General features: G+C 52.8%; 2 protein-coding genes across 2 annotated transcripts in view; one reads left to right on the top strand and one right to left on the bottom strand.

The window, feature by feature from the left end:
* The window catches only part of LOC127576420 (cytosolic purine 5'-nucleotidase), an 82,695-nt gene extending 72,743 nt beyond the window's left edge, over positions 1–9,952 (bottom strand). The window contains exon 1 of the mRNA XM_052026932.1: positions 9,851–9,952. Coding sequence (XP_051882892.1) covers positions 9,851–9,913 — 63 coding nt within the window. The 5' untranslated portion in view covers positions 9,914–9,952. The remainder of the gene's footprint in view (positions 1–9,850) is intronic.
* A 203-nt stretch (positions 9,953–10,155) lies between these two features.
* Positions 10,156–15,552, top strand: LOC127576423 (alpha-internexin-like). Its single transcript, XM_052026942.1, has 3 exons — positions 10,156–12,520; positions 13,672–13,796; positions 14,579–15,552. The coding sequence occupies exons 1-3, from the start codon at positions 11,522–11,524 to the stop codon at positions 14,904–14,906; spliced, it is 1,452 nt and encodes a 483-aa protein (XP_051882902.1). The 5' UTR covers positions 10,156–11,521; the 3' UTR covers positions 14,907–15,552.
* Positions 15,553–15,841: the final 289 nt, after the last annotated feature.

The raw sequence follows: 15,841 nt of genomic DNA, 5'->3' as shown, positions 1-15,841 counted from the left end.
AATGATACAATATGGAAAGGATGGCCAGCAGCAAAGGATGACTGTGTAATGTGTATTCGGGATTATTGGGCATGCAGAGCTGAACTGTCAGTAGTGAAAGATATGGTCTTCAAAGGGAACAGGTTTGTGATTCCAGAGTCACTACACAAGGAGATGCTCCAGAAGATACACGAAGGGCATCTTGGGGAGGAAAAATGTAAACGTAGAGCACGTGAAGTGATGTACTGGCCAAGAATGAACCAAGACATCAGCCGGACCAATGCTTCATGTGAAATATGCCTTACCCACAGACCAAAGCAGCAAGCAGAATCACTTACACCACACCCTGCAGCAGACAGGCTGTATTTGAAACTTGGAGTGGATTTGTTTAACTGTAATGGGAAGAGCCATATTGTTGTGACAGACTACTTTTCCAATTACCCGGAGGTTGCGACACTGCAATCAATGTCCAGCAAAGCAGTTATCACGTTCCTGAAAGCTGTGTTTGTGAGGCATGGAGTTCCATGTGAAGTAGTATTAGACAATGGTCCACAATTTTCGAGCAGAGAATTTGAATCCTTTGCCAATGTTTGGGTGTTTCGACATATAACCTCAAGCCCACATCGCCCAAAATCTAATGGCCTGGCAGAGAGTTCAGTTAAGGTGGTGAAGGGCCTCATGAAGAAAACGCAAGATGGATGAGAGGATTTCCACAGAAGTCTAATGATTTACAGAAGTGCGCCAATGCAGAACGGCCTTTCACCAGCCCAAATGCTGATGGTTTGACGCATACGCACTAACCTTCCAATACATGAAAACCTGTTGACACCCGAAGGAGCTCACAAGGTCAAACAGGCTAAAGAGGAAGGGAAAGAAAAACAGAAATGGAATCACAACAAGACAGCGAAAAGCCGACCAGTCCTGAAGCCGGGGGATCAAGTGCGGATCCGAGATCATGATTCTGGCACATGGTCCATGCAAGGAGTTGTGCAAGAGGAAGTAAATCCACATTCATACCAGATCCAGATGGACACCTCTGAGGAGGAACCGCGTGGATTTACGACCACAAGCTCCAACCCATGGGTGTGATCCATCCCCTGTCAGTACACCAGAGGCCAGCATATGGAGAAAATGAACATGTGGACCAGAGCTCCCAGGAAAACACCAACACAGCAAATGAAAGCAACACACCCGCAGAAACAAGTCCCAGACCAAAAAGGACCATTAAACCACCTCAGAGACTGATTGAAAGCTGCTGAGTGGACAAGGGTGCTTGGCAGGTTTATAAGGACAAAGTATTGTGTTTGTTTTTCTTTAAAGGGGGAAGATGTGTTATTATGTAGTTATAATAAAGAACTACAGTTCCCAGTAGGCAATGCAAGGGGTCACATGGGGGAACAGAAAGTGGCTGTAAAAAGAGAGGGAAAGCGAGCCAGGCTGTTGTTGGTTAATAAAATGTTCAGATGTTAAACCCACGCGACGTTGTGTCTTGACGAAGAACAAATATAACAGGCACCCCGTCCGTGGCCGAGTGCCTTAAAGGGGCAGGCACCCCATCCACGGCTGAGCGCCTTAAAGGGGCGGGCACCCTTTCTATTTAAGGGATTGCAAAGGCCAAGCATAATTGCCGAGGGATTTAAAGAGACAATACAGTTTTGCATTTTGTGGAGGATGGTGCGGCACAGACAGGTTCCTGGATTAGCAGCAGGAGTTAGCGGGTCATACAGCACAGACACAGGCCCTTCGGCCCACCATATGCATACAAACCATCAAGTGGGCAGGCATGGTAGAGCAGCACGCGTAACACTATTACAGTGCCACTCTACGCAGAAGATGCATTTCACTGTGTGTTTCAATGTATGTGACTAATAAAGAAATCTTTAAAAAGTTGTGCATCAATTATTTAGAGACATGAGTTCAAATTTCAGCACAGCAGCTTTAGAACTTAATTCTGGATTTTATGGTCATGGGACGATGAAGTTACTGCAGTGTTATAGCCCATCTAGTTCACTCAAGGAAACCTCTCCTTTCCCAATCAGCCTTTAGGTAACTCCAGACCCTTGTTCCTTAACTGCTTCCTCAGTTCAGGGGCAATTAGAGACGGACACTAAAATTCGGCATTGTCAGCAACATCCGAATCCTGCAAATTAGTAAGTACATGCTGGGGAGCTGAAGGGCCAGGCCCATTCTGACTGCTCATGGGTTTAATGTGAGACATCTTCTGGCATCTGATCAAAGCTGCCTGTTTCTCCCCCTTGTTCCCAAAGTTGTGCTTTGAATCCAGTCGCTACTTGTGCTCCTGTTCATATTTCCACACGGTAATGTACCCACAGCTCCCAGAAACATGGTACCACACGGTAATGTACCCACAGCTCCCACAATCATGTACCACACGGTAATGTACCCACAGCTCCCAGAAACATGGTACCACACGGTAATGTACCCACAGCTCCCACAATCATGTACCACACGGTAATGTACCCACAGCTCCCAGAATCATGTGCCACATGGTAATGTACCCACAGCTCCCAGAATCATGTGCCACACGGGAATGTACCCACAGCTCCCAGAATCATGTACCACACGACAATGTACCCACAGCTACCAGAATCATGTACCACACGGTAATGTACCCACAGCTACCAGAATCATGTGCCACACAGTAATGTACCCACAGCTCCCAGAATCATGTACCACACGGTAATGTACCCACAGCTCCCAGAATCATGTGCCACACAGTAATGTACCCACAGCTCCCAGAATCATGTGCCACACAGTAATGTACCCACAGCTCCCAGAATCATGTGCCACACTCGACATTTACGACATGATCTAAGCTCAGGCTGGCTCACGGATCCCTGAACTATCCTCACAGTCTCCTCGAACCTTGCTTCTCCAATAATTCGTTTAGCATCCCTCTCTGCCAAACAAAGTTAAATTCAGACTCCCCCCCCCCCTCCACCCCCCGCGGTCCACCTATCACTGCTTTGCTTTTCCCTCCTATATATTGGGCTTCCCCTTTTCCTATCTTCAGTCCTGAAGCAGGGTCCTGACCCGAAATGTCGACCGCCTGCTTTTCTCCACAGATGCTGTTCCGGGACCCCTGCTTTTTGTGATTTTTGTGATTATGATAAATGACTTGGATGAGGATGTGGAAGGGTGGGTTAGTAAGTTTGCTGATGATACAAAGGTTGGTGGTGGTGTGGATAGTGTAGAAGATTGCTGTAGATTACAACAGGACATTGATAGAATGCAAAGCTGGGCTGAGAAGTGGCAGATGCCATTCAACCTGGAAAAGTGTGAAATGATACACTTTGGAAGATTGAATTTGAAGGCAGAATACAAGGTTAATGGCAGAACTCTTAGCAGTGTGGAGGAACAGAGGGATCTTGGAGTCAATGTCCATAGATCCATCAAGGTTGCCGTGCAGGTTGATAGGCGTATGGTGCGTTGGCCATCATTAGTCTGGGTATTGAGCTTAAGGGCCAGAAGGTAATGTTGCAGCTCTACAGAACTCTGGTTAGACCACACTTACAGTATTTTCAGTTCTGGTCGCCTCATTATAGGAAGTATGTGGAAGCTTTAGAGAGGGTGTAGAGGAGATTTACCAGGATGCTGCCTGGATTGGAGAGCATGTCTTATGAGGATAGGTTGAGTGAGCTAGGGCTTTTCTCTTTGGAGAGAAGGAGAATGAGAGGTGACTTGATAGAGGTGTACAAGATGATAAGAGGCATAGATTGAGTGGACGGTCAGAGACTTTTCCCCAGGGTGACAACGGCTAACACGAGGGGGCATAATTTTAAAGTGATTGGAGAAAGCTATAATGGGGATGTCAGAAGTAAGTTTTTTACACAGAGAGTGGTGGGTGCGTGGAACGCACTGCCGGCAGAGGTTGTGGGGGCAGGTACATTAGGAACATTTAAGAGACTCTTAGACACATGAATGAGAGAGAGAAATAGGGGGCGATGTGGGAGGGAAGGGTTAGATAGAACTTAGAGCAGGATAAAATGTCGAAGGGCCTGTACTGTGCTGTAGTGTTCTATGTTCTTTGCTGCCTGGCCTGCTGAGTTCCTCTGGCATCATAGTGTTTTTCATCAGGAGTTTGAGGAGATTTTGTACGTCACCAAAGATTCTTGCATATTTCTAGATGGAGAGCATTCTGACTGGTTGCATCACCGCCGGGTATGGAGGCTCGATTACGCAGGATGGAAAGAGGCTGGAAAGGGTTGCAGACTCAGCCAGCTCCATCACGGGCACAACCCTCCCCACCATCGAGGACATGTTGAAGAGATGCTGCCTCAAGAAGGCAGCATCCATCATTAAAGACCCTCACCACCCGGGACATGCCCTCTTCTCGCTACTACCATCGGGGAGGAGGTACAGGAGCCTGAAGACCCACACTCAGTGATTCAGGAACAGCTTCTTCCCCTCCGCCATCAGATTGCTGAACGGACCATGAACCCATGAACACTGCCCCGTTATTCCTCTTTTGCATGATTTATTTATTTTTGGTAACTTATAGTAATTTCTATGCCTTGCACTGTACTGCTGCCGCAAAACAACAAATTTCACGACATACGTCAGGGATAATAAACCTGAGGCAGATTCTCATTGTGACTCTGACCCTGACCCTGACCCTGACCCTGACTCTGATTCTGACTCTGATTCTGAAGCCAGCAAGACCGACGGGCAGCCCCTTGGAGAACCCATTCCCAGAAACCTGCTGCCTTCTCTCCGGCACCATGTCTCTGGCGCACGAGTTGCACTTACCCTGGGTCCCATTCTCTGAGCCGGAGTCCAAGTTACCAACATGTATGCGGCTGGGGAGTGGAATAACTGATAGACAGCTGTCTGTGTGGATTTGGGGGGTGGGGGGGAGCGGGGCAGAGGAACTAAATCTCTCCAACAGGAACTATATACTGCAGCTGCAAACGTGGGTATAAGGATCCAGTCTGCAGCAAGAATGTGGTGTTATGGTGGAGATGGGCCAGGGAGGGGAGGGGAGGAGAGGGAGGGGTGGAGACGGAAGGGGAGAGGGGGTGAGGGAGAGAAGGGAGGTGGGAGGGGTGAGGGGAGAGGGGTAGGGGAGAGGGGTAGGGGAGAGGAGAGAAAGAGGAGGGAGGGGGTGAGGGGAGAGAAGGGAGAGGGGGTAGGGTGAGGGGGAGGAGGGGGAGGGGAGAGGGAGAGGGGAGGGGGAGGGGAGGGGGAGAGGAGGGGGAGGGGAGAGGTGATGGGAGGGGGGTAGGGTGAGGGGAGAGGGCGGAGGGGGAGAGAGAGTGGGGAGGGGAGAGGGTTGAGGGAGTCGGCCAGGACCCAGAGACCATCAGGAAGGGCAGAGGTGGAAGAGGGAGAGCGATGGAGGGAGGAGCAGCGAGAGGCAGGACCTCGTGGGACACTCGCTGCGGGAGGGAAGGGGTGGACTGGGGAAGGGGAGGGGAGGGGAGGGGAGGAGGGGGGATGGGAGAGCGGGGAGAGGAGGAGGGGGAGAGAGGGCACCCACCACTCTGTGTAAAAAAACTTGCCACATAAATCTCCCCCGCACCCCCTGCCCCACCTTAAATCCCTGCCCTCTGCGAAGTGACATTCCCACCCTGGGAAACAGACCCTGACTGCCCAGCATTGATCCAGAGACACCCCCTGAAATCCACCCTGGCAGCTCGGAATTTAAATCCAAGGAAATAAATCAGGAATTAAGGAACGTTCCAGGCACCTGCCACTCCATTTATTTTATAAATAAACTTGCCTCGCAAATCTCATTTAAACATTTCCCCTCTCACCTTAAACCTATGCCCTCTGATACTTGACACTTCTACCCTGGCAATGGGATTGCGGTTAGCGTAACGCTATTATAGTGCCAGCGAGTTGGGTTCAATTCCAACCGCCGTCTGTAAGGAGTTTGTACGTTCTCCCCGTGACTGCGTGGGTTTTCTCCGTGTGCTCTGGTTTCCTCCCACATTCCAAAGATGTACGTGGGCATGCTATGTTGGTGCCGGAAGCGTGGTGACACTTGCGGGCTGCCCCCAGAACACTCAACACACAGTGAAACGCATCTTTTGTGTATCTATGTACATGTGACTGATAAAGATATCTTATGTTATCTTGTTTTATTCTTTGACTCTCTGCCTTATCTGTACCTGTCATCATTTTATACTCTTCTCTCAGGTTGCCCCTCTGTCGCTCTGGAGAAAACAATCCAAGTTTGTAAAACTTCTCCTTTAGTAAATACACTCCAATCCAGGCAACATCCTGGTGAACCTCTTCTGCACCCTCTCCACATCTCCCTGTTATGTGACAGCTAGAACTGCACTCAACACTCCAAATGTGGCCAAAGTTCTAGACAACTGTAGCATGACTTCCCAACTCCTATACTTAATGCCCTGACCAATGAAGGCAAGTATGCTGCCTTTACCACCTTATCCACTTGTGTTTCCACATTCATCTATGGACTATGGATATGCATGGAGCTCTGCTTCCCTCTGGTGGCCGCAGCCTGGAGCGCACATCACGGGACAAGCATCAATTTTGTTGGAACGCAACATGTGCAGGAAAAAAACTACACTGTAAAATAAGGAACGGGAGAGACAGGGAGGCAGCTGGGCAGAGCGGGAGATAAAAACAGAGAGAGAGAAAGTAAAAGAGTGACGAAGAGAGAGAGCGGCACACGGTCAGATAAGTGACTGAGAGGTGGAGAATATCAGAGAGAGTGAGAGAAGCAGACAGAGTTAAACAGACAAGAGCTTGAAGGAGAAACGGGGTAGAAACAGATGCAGACGGTAAACTCAGAACCGGTATCAGTGCATAATTCATGGATGGGGTAACACATCCCTGGTTGAGGGGTGGTTTATAACAATATTATGTAGAAAAATGTGAAGTTCTCCATTGTGATGCACAAAACAGAAAATCTGGGTACTTTTTAGGTGGTGAGAGCTTGGATGATGCAGGACTAAAGGTGTCTTCCTGCAACTACGTAGGACCTTGGTGAGACCACAGCCGGGGCACTGTGTACAGTGTTGGTCTCTTTCCTAAAAAAGGTACACTTACCACAGGGGGAGTTCAGTGCCTGTATCCTGGAGGGCAGGTGTGTGTATGAGGAGGACTTGAATAGACGAGGCCTGTATTCTCTGGACTTGGAAGAGTGAGAGGTGGTCTCATTGCAACAGGGTCCGACTTTGGTTACAGGGAGGTGCCTTCCTGGTGGAGAAGTCTAGGATCAGAGGTGACAGTCGGAACTGGGCAGGACATTGAGGACACAAGCAGAGGGTGGTGAATCTTTGAAATTCCCTAAAGGGCTGTGAAGGCTCAGTCACTGAGTGGACAGAGTACTGGACGTGAAGGGAGTTGAGGGGGTGGGGGGGGGGGGGGGGTGGGGCGGGGGCCGCTGGGACTGGTGCTGAGGTAGAAGATCAGCATGATCTCGGCAAATGGTGGAGCAGACACGAGGGGCCGAATGGCCTCCTTGTCCTGTTTCTTGTGTCTCTGAGTCAGAAGGTGGAGAGTCTGAGCCCCACTGAGCAGATGGTGGGATGCGGGAGCTGTATGGGCTGATGTCCGTCATCAGGGGTGGGGTCCAGGCGGAGGCAGGTGGGGTAACGTGGGGTCCGGGGTGAGGTAACGTGGGGTGTGGGAGAGGAGGGTGGGGTAATGTGGGGTCTGGAGTGGGGTAACAGGGTCCAGGATGGGGTAACGTGGAGAGGGGGTGGGTAACGTGGGGTGTGGGGTGAGTAACGTGGGGTCAGGGTGGGATAATGTGGGGTCCAGGGTTGGTAACATGGGGTCAGGGTGGGGGACTGTGGGGTGTGGGGTCAGGGTGGGGGACTGTGGGGTGTGGGGTCGGGTGGGGTAATGTGGGGTCCGTGGTGGGGTAACATGTTGTTGGGTACCAGCAGTATCCCTGTAGTGTATCCATTAGGCCAGTGGAGATCGTTGGACCAGATCAGAAGGGACTGAGCCAAGAACCGTCTCAGCTGCTCAGCCCAGGGAGTGACCCAGGACTGGTGTTTGGATTGTGTCCCAGACCCAACAGACAAATGATCTGCCAGTTGCTAGGATTGCTTCCGCTCACCAACCCAACCCGATCCGACCCGATCCCAGTGAGACTGAGCCGAGCCCTGTGATCTGGATCCTGGTCCTGGGCTGAGTGCAGGAAAATCCACAAACTCTGCTACAAAATTAACAGCTGATGTTTAAGTACAGATCTCTGCAAAATTCATTGGATTGCAAAGGAGCCAGTGACGTGTAGATCACCTGCTACCATCCTCTGGCTCTGTCTCGGGTGACACTGGCCATTCAGCCCATCAGACCAGGCCAGCATTTGTGCTCCCTTTGAGCATCCTCAAATTTTCCCTCATCCAAATTCATCAGCACGACCTCCATTTCCTCCTCCCTCCCTCATTCAGCCTTCCCTTAAATACATCGATACTGTTCACTCCAATCCCTCCTGGTGGGAGCAAGACCACAGTCTCACTGCACTTTAGGTGAAGGGTTACTGAGGCTGGGGCTGTGCTGGAGCTGTTCTGTGCCTGTGCTGGGACTGTGCTGGAATTTTTCTGTGCCTGTGCTGGGACTATGGGCAGGTTTATGCTGGGGCTGTGGATGGGCTATGGCTGGGTGACGTGCAAGGGCTGTACTGGGATTGTGCTGGGGCTGTGTAGGGACCATGAAGGGGTGTAATGGGTCCTGGCTGTCACTTGTGAAGCTGCCTGCAGTTTGTTTGCATCCTAAAACATGATTCCATAGTCACGGTCTTGTCCCCAGGCCAGGGGGTCTAACACTCGGGGGCACAGGCTTAAGGTGAGAGGGAGAAGATTTCAAGGGGACCTGAGGGCAGACTTTTTACACAGGGCAGCGGGTGTGTGGAACAAGAGGCCAGAGGTAGAGGTGGGTACAATTACCATGTTTAAAAGGCACTTGGACAGGTTCATGGACAGGAAAGTTTTAGAGGGATATGGGCCAAATGCAGGTAAATGGGACTGGCTCAGGTAGGCAACTTGGTCAGCATGGACGAGTTGGGCCGAATGGCCTGATTCTGTGATGTATAACTCCATATCTCTCAAAAGGAGGTCAGTCAAGGGAACAAAATGAAGGATGGACGTGGCTGATTGAAGCAGTGTCTTGATCGAACACATTCCCAGTAACACAGGGTGTGTGTGATGGCGACAAACTGCCCCCGACTGATCCCAGGCCGGGGACTGTGAAAGAGAGACTTCACCCCCCGGGGTTTACTATCGAAGGGAGGGCTGCCCCTGGGAGCTGCAGGACGAAGTTATGTCAAATCAGACCCGGAGCCCCGGAGGAGAGAACCTACCGATCAAGGGTGATATTGGTCAGTTGGTGAGATGCACAGAGAGATGCAGCTGGAATTAATCACTAACAATGTGTGGTAAGGCAGAAGGCAGGACTGAGGAGCGGGGGCCTTGGTGTACAAGGATCCCGTGGTGGCAGCACAGGTCGATGGGGTAGTGAGGGAGAGCTATGGGATACCTACCTCCTGTCACTGTGTTGTACAACATCAGAGCAGCAAAGCAACGAGAGAGATTTGCTAAATATTGCCTCAGCTCGGGCACCACAATAGGGGAAGGCCGTGGTTACACCAGAGGGGCTGCAGAGGAGATTCACCAGGATGTTGCCTGGGACGAGGAGAGGCTGGAGGGGCTGGGTTTGTTTTCCCGAGTGAGGGGGGCTCAGGGGGGAGCTGTGTGGGTGACGGAGACAGAGACTTTCGCAAGATTTAGGAAGAACCTGCACAAGGACTCTTACATCACCGAGGTACGGAACAGGTGCTGCTCAATGGGATTAGTGTAGGCGGGTGTTAGACGGCTGGCGCGAACGCGATGGGCCGAAGGGCCTGTTTCCGTGCTGTAACCGACCTCACCTTCCTCCAGCACACACGGTGTCCACTCTCACTCCGCCCAAATCTCCCCTTCCGCTCCCTCATAAACCGGCTCAGCTTCTCTGACCAATCGGGGCCGTTCCCGCTGTGTCCCGGAGTTTCAATGTTGTCCCGGATGAGTGAAGCTTTTGTCTGGTTCCTTCTAGCCCCGGTTTCAGCCTCGCCGTGTCTGCCGCTTGCCGATTGACTCACTCTGGGGTCGGGCGTGTTTTCAGGTTGAGACGCAGGAGAACCGGATCAAACTCCGGGACACAAGAGGTGTAAAGGTCGGAAAAGTGCAAGTCCCTGAGATACGAGGCATCAGGTGTCGGAAAGATTGGGAATGGAGTTGTTTAATTAATCACCAGAGTGACAGGGTGTAATTAAACACAGCCCAGAACAACCCCAACTCTTCGTAACAACAAGCTGCTTTCACATAACTTCTGAAAGACAATACATCCCCGCAACTTTAGAAATGATCTTAGAAAGAATCGGCACTGAGGCAGAAAGAAGCTCCCCGCGGAAAGCGAGCTGTAATGAGCGTCTTATTCGGGAGCAGCCGATGGGTGAAGTGTCTCAGGACGAAAGTCCAGGGATTGCAGGGCGAGGACTGACTGAAATTTCATGAAAGAGTTTGCTCTTAATTAATCTTGGTGTAATTTATTTTACTGCGCTCTGCTCCTCAGACCAACACATTCCTCTTGCGTCGTGTTAGCTATTCCTCTGCCGTGTGACAAACAACGCACAAAGGCGTGGGTCAGTGAGCCTCCGCGCCCTTCACCCACAGATTCTCGCAGCGTGTCGCTGTCCGGCGCTGAAGTTCGGCCACAGAGTCCCCCGTAACCCCCGCACCTCCGTCTGCTCGCCAACTGCACTGTCAACGCGGGCGCTGTCCGGTGCTCCAGCGCCGTGTGTCACCCTCAGTAACTCTCTCCGCCTCGCCCGGGCCGTGTCAGTAACGGAACTCAGGCGCTGTCCGGTGCTGAAGTTCGGTCACAGAGCCACGTTAACCCGCTACAACCCACTGCTTCACTCCAGCGCCGTCAACAACACTTGCAACTGACCCCCGTCCACTCCTCGCTCGGGCCGGGTCCGTAACAGTAACTCGGGCGCTGTCCGGTGCTGAAACAAACCTTCCCCCACACCCCCCACCCCCACCCCTCGGGTCTGAGTCACTCCCAGTGAATGCAGCCCCGACCCACCACCCGCCTTCCCCGGGAGACGTCGCTGCACCGCCCCGGTCCCAGTGCCCGAGGCCGGGCGGCCGCTGTCCGGTGCTGAAAACCACCGGACGGGGATCAGCCGTCCAGCCGAGGGCGGGGCCCCTTTAACCCCGCCTGAAGAAGAGACGGGGGCGGGGCGTCGCCGCTGTAAATTATATTATTTAAATCAGGCACATTAATATTCATATCGGGCGCGGAGCGGGCTCACGGTGACCGGAGGGGGGAGGGGTGACCGGAGGGGGTCCGGCCCCCGGCCGCTGGCCCGCCGAGCGCGGGCAGGGTGCAGGCGGCGGGAGCCGGTGGGGTGCGGCCGGGGCCGGGGCGGGGGCCGGAGCGGGGGTCGGGGAGGGCAGACGGAGCCGCCCAGCTCCCCCCAGCCGCCAGTCCGAGTGCGCCCGCCCCCCGGTATAAAGGCGGCGGCGCGCCGCGCCGGGGCTCAGTCGGCGTCACCATGAGCCTGGGCTCCGAGCTCTACGTGTCCTCCTACCGCCGCGTCTTCGGCGACGGCCCCCGCGCTGGGAGCCGCTTCTCCGGCTACCCGGGGCGCAGCGCCGGCGCCTTCCGCTCACAGTCGGTGCCCCGCGGCCACTACCGGCCGCCCACCGAGCTGGAGCTGCTGCCGGCCGCCGCGGGGCTGGGCGACGAGTTCCGCCTGAGCCGCACCAACGAGAAGGAGCAGCTGCAGGGCCTCAACGACCGCTTCGCCGTCTACATCGAGAAGGTGCGCGGCCTGGAGCAGCAGAACCGGGCGCTGGAGGCCGAGCTGGCGGCGCTGCGGCAGCGCTCCGCCGAGCCGCCCCGCCTGGCCGAGCTGTACGAGCAGGAGCTGCGGGAGCTGCGCGCCCGGGCCGACGAGCTGAACTCGGGCCGCTGCCAGGCGCTGCTGGAGCGGGACGGGCTGGAGCAGGAGCTGCAGCAGGCGCGCCTGCGGCTGGACGAGGAGCAGCGGCAGCGCGCACAGGCGGAGGCGGAGGCGCGGGCGCTGCGGCGGGACGTGGACGGCGCCACGCTGGCGCGGCTGGAGCTGGAGAAGCGGGTAGAGGCGCTGCTGGAGGAGCTGGGCTTCGTGCGCAAGCTGCACGGGGAGGAGGTGCAGGAGCTGCGGGCGCTGCTCCACGCCGCCCAGCAGCCGGCCGAGGTGGACGCGGTGCCGGTGCGCCCCGAGCTCACCGCCGCGCTGCGCGACATCCGCGCCGAGTACGAGAGCCTGGCGGCGCGCAACACGCAGTCGGCCGAGGACTGGTACAAGGCCAAGTTCGCCGACATGACGGAGGCGGCGGCCAAGAACAGCGAGGCGCTGCGGGCCAACCGCGAGGAGCTGAGCGAGTACCGGCGCCAGCTGCAGTCCCGCACCATCGAGATGGAGGCGGTGCGCGGCACCAACCAGTCCCTGGAGCGGCAGCTGCGGGAAATGGAGGAGCGGCACAGCGCCGAGATCGCCGGCTACCAGGTACCGGTGGCGAGAGGGCGGCTTCAGCACCGCGGACAGCGGCATTCGTGCGCCGGGCTCCACGGTGCAGCTCCCCCCGCACCGTCCCGTCACACCCCGGGTCAGGCACAGGGTGCAGCTCCCTCCGCACCGTCCCGGCACACACACCGGGGGGTCAGACACAGGGTGAGGCTCCCCCCGCACCGTCCCGTCACACACTCCCGGGGTCAGACACAGGGTGAGGCTCCCCCCGCACCGTCCCGTCACACACCCCCGGGGTCAGACACAGGGTGAAGCTCCCTCTACACTGTCCCATCGCACATTCCCAGGGCACAGGCAGCATGCATTGGTTAAAAAAATCTTTATATCATTGTAAATCTATTACAAATTGTACTTTCACACTGTTAAACATTTGTTTCACTTGTTAGAAAGTGGGCACAGGATGAAAATGGAAGGTTGTATCGTTTAACTTGATCCCCTTCTCTGCTCTCTGTTCTAGACAGGTTAAGTTTCAGTTGCAGAATGGAACCAGCAGCTGGGGAATTGAGAGGGAATGAGCTGAAGGTTTTGTTGTTTTCAGCAGTGGGGTGGAAATGTTTGGAATCTGATGAAATGGGAGGCTTTCCTCTAGGTGGTTTTCTTTGGTTTTTTACAGCCTGTTCTGGGGTTTGTTTCTTGTTTCCCTGACAGCAGAGGGTGATGTGAGTTGTAACACATCCAATCCTATTGTCGAGGAGGGCAACAGTTGTTTACATGGATCCGGTATTGATGTTTTCCTCTTGGTGGCCAGTGTAGAACTCATGTAAAATACCACGATAAAAAAGTCACGCTTGATAAGGATGAGGAATTTCTACTTGGAATTTTGAGCTATGGATGCCTTTTCGTTGTGAGCTGATAACTGAGGTGCTGGGGAGGTGGTTGATGCCTTGATCTAATTGAATAGTAGAGCCATTGGTGGTGCTTTCACTGACTGACATTCTTATCTTTGCTCATCTGTGTTCAGCCTCGTTTGGTCATTTGTCCAATTGGCCTTTCCAGCTCCTTTCTAGCTGTGTTCTGTTCCAAGAGGTGACACTGAGTTACTGGTTCTGTCACATTTGCAGCAAAGTTGTACTTTGTGCTCACAGACAACTGACAGGAGAAATGTTGGTTTGAATATTTTCTTTGTCTAGGATACGATCAACCAGGTGGAAGATGAGTTGAGGAACACAAAGTCTGAGATGGCTCGTCATCTCAGGGAGTATCAAGACCTCCTCAATGTGAAAATGGCCTTAGACATAGAGATTGCTGCTTACAGGTAAGAGTTTGAATTGTAAACCCCTTGCACTTGAGTTTGCATCCTGTGGAGTGAGAAAGGGGAGGTTGTGGTCCTTTGGATGTGGAGCTTAGAGCTGAGGCTCCCTTGTTTAAACAACCAATCATTGACACTCCCTGTACAGGGTGTGGGTAGGAGTCCAATCCTGCATGGAGTTGTTGATTCTCCACCCCATTCCCCAGAGTAAAATTACTTTTGGGAAGAGGTCTGAGTAGGGCTGTTGAAGCTCTTGGAATTGTCTGACCACAGCAGAAACTGGTGAGTGTCCCTGATCACCATGCGTGTGTCACTGATAAAGCCAGCATTTGCCTGTCCTGCATGTTCTGGGATGAGGTACAACATCCTGGGATGGAAGATACAGCTGCTTTGTGGAAACTGCTTCAAGACCAGGAGGAACCAAGATGATCGCCTGCTTAAACCTGGCATTGGTCCCAGGTGGGTGTGGCCTCCCACTCAATTTGACTGGTCAGGGAGTGGCATGGTTGTTTGCGAGCACAACCAGGCAAACTGTTAGTCAATGAAATGTTTCCTGGTGTGGTGCCCCTGGCTGAGTTCTGTTTGTCAGTACCGTGAGCTTGTGGGTGTGACATACACTGGAGAATGTTTAATTGTCTGAGTGTTTAAAAGTGATGACTCATCAATGCCAGGTGTTGGGGTTCTGGAGTCTCGGCTTCTCCTGTCCATTCCCTCACTGAGGGTGGAACAGTCACTGTGAGCAACAAAGATTGTGGAAATTAATTCTTTGACTAATTTTTATTCTACAGGAAGCTGCTGGAGGGAGAGGAGACCAGACTCAACACCAACCTTGCCAGCTTCTCTCTCACCAACAACCCAAGCCTCTTGGCCCCAGTTCAGCCACGTTTCACCACCACTTCCAAGACCACCACCACCACCACCGCCGTCACTGCCTCCAAGAAAGAACAGGAAGTGGGGCCCAAAGCACAAGACAAATCCTCCAAACAAAAAGCAGAGGCATATGAGGAAATTATTGAAGAAACTATTGTATCTACCAAGAAGGTCGAGCGCGAGGACCAGAATCCAAGTGGCCACAAAATGGAAAAGGGCAATCCTCCAAAGGTCCCAGAGCCTTGAGTTTCTGTTCCCTCCACCCAGGGTAGATTGAACAAGCCCCATTCTTGCCCAAGCTCCTGAAATGTCCATGAGTGGATTTTTCAGTCTATTCCCCTCTATAGGATCAGATTTCAATCCCCAGCCTGGCGATTAAACCAATTTAGTGAATGACCTCTTCCTGATCCAGTGTTTCACTGAGATGCAAAGAATCAGATGTCAACCCTGTGTAGTGGTTCTGGGTTGGGTGAATGACTTTTCCTGTAACTCCCGGTCTGCCCAGAAAGCCAGCACTTGGGTGACGATGACCCAGTGGGATCTGAGGTGCTGATTGGCACTTCTATTGATCACCAGCACAGCAGAATTACTTCCTGAGTGGGTCTGTCCTGTGTAATTCATTGTCTGTGGTGCCTAGAAGTTAGTTGCTTGTGACCCAGTCTCTGCAAGTTCCTCCCTGGTCATGACAACAGATCTTTTACTTTCTGCTGGGAATTCTCCAAAAAGAATTGCCTTAATGAAGCCAGCAGCTGTTGACAGTGCCAGTGTAATAGTTCGATGAAAGTGTTGGTGTTTTTGTAGCTGTGAAGTGTAAAGGGTGGAGGGTCACAAGCCCTTACTGGTTGTTCATTCAATAAGGACTAAGTACATTCCACAATCCAGTTTTCTGTAAATAAACCCAAAACTGAACCTGTTGTTTGTCTGTTTTTTAATCTAAAATTTAAAAGGCAGTATATTGACACGAGGATGAGTTCTCAGTCTGAGCTGTTCCAAGAGGACAATGTGAAGCCAGTCTAATCTAAATGTTAGGACAAAGGAGAAACCCCTCCCTTACTTCATTAAAGCTTTAAACTGTACATTAAAAACTGACCTAGTGTAGAATTAACACAATTCTAGTTTAACCACTTTCAAGCTACCCCCAGGTGTAATGTCATGAATGCAGCAGGGTCCCATAACCCAGG

The sequence above is a fragment of the Pristis pectinata genome, chromosome 12, assembly GCF_009764475.1.
Source record: "Pristis pectinata isolate sPriPec2 chromosome 12, sPriPec2.1.pri, whole genome shotgun sequence".
NCBI classification, from domain to species: domain Eukaryota; kingdom Metazoa; phylum Chordata; class Chondrichthyes; order Rhinopristiformes; family Pristidae; genus Pristis; species Pristis pectinata.
This window is presented reverse-complemented; position numbering and strand designations above follow the sequence as displayed.

What these genes read in the sequence shown, in the direction of transcription:
- LOC127576423 (XM_052026942.1), top strand. Translation starts at nt 11,522, where the DNA reads ATGAGCCTGGGCTCCGAGCTCTACGTGTCCTCCTACCGCCGCGTCTTC. An exon ending in CCGAGATCGCCGGCTACCAG is followed by an intron (nt 12,521 to 13,671) that starts GTACCGGTGGCG and finishes TTCTTTGTCTAG; the next exon opens with GATACGATCAACCAGGTGGA. An exon ending in ATAGAGATTGCTGCTTACAG is followed by an intron (nt 13,797 to 14,578) that starts GTAAGAGTTTGA and finishes TTTATTCTACAG; the next exon opens with GAAGCTGCTGGAGGGAGAGG.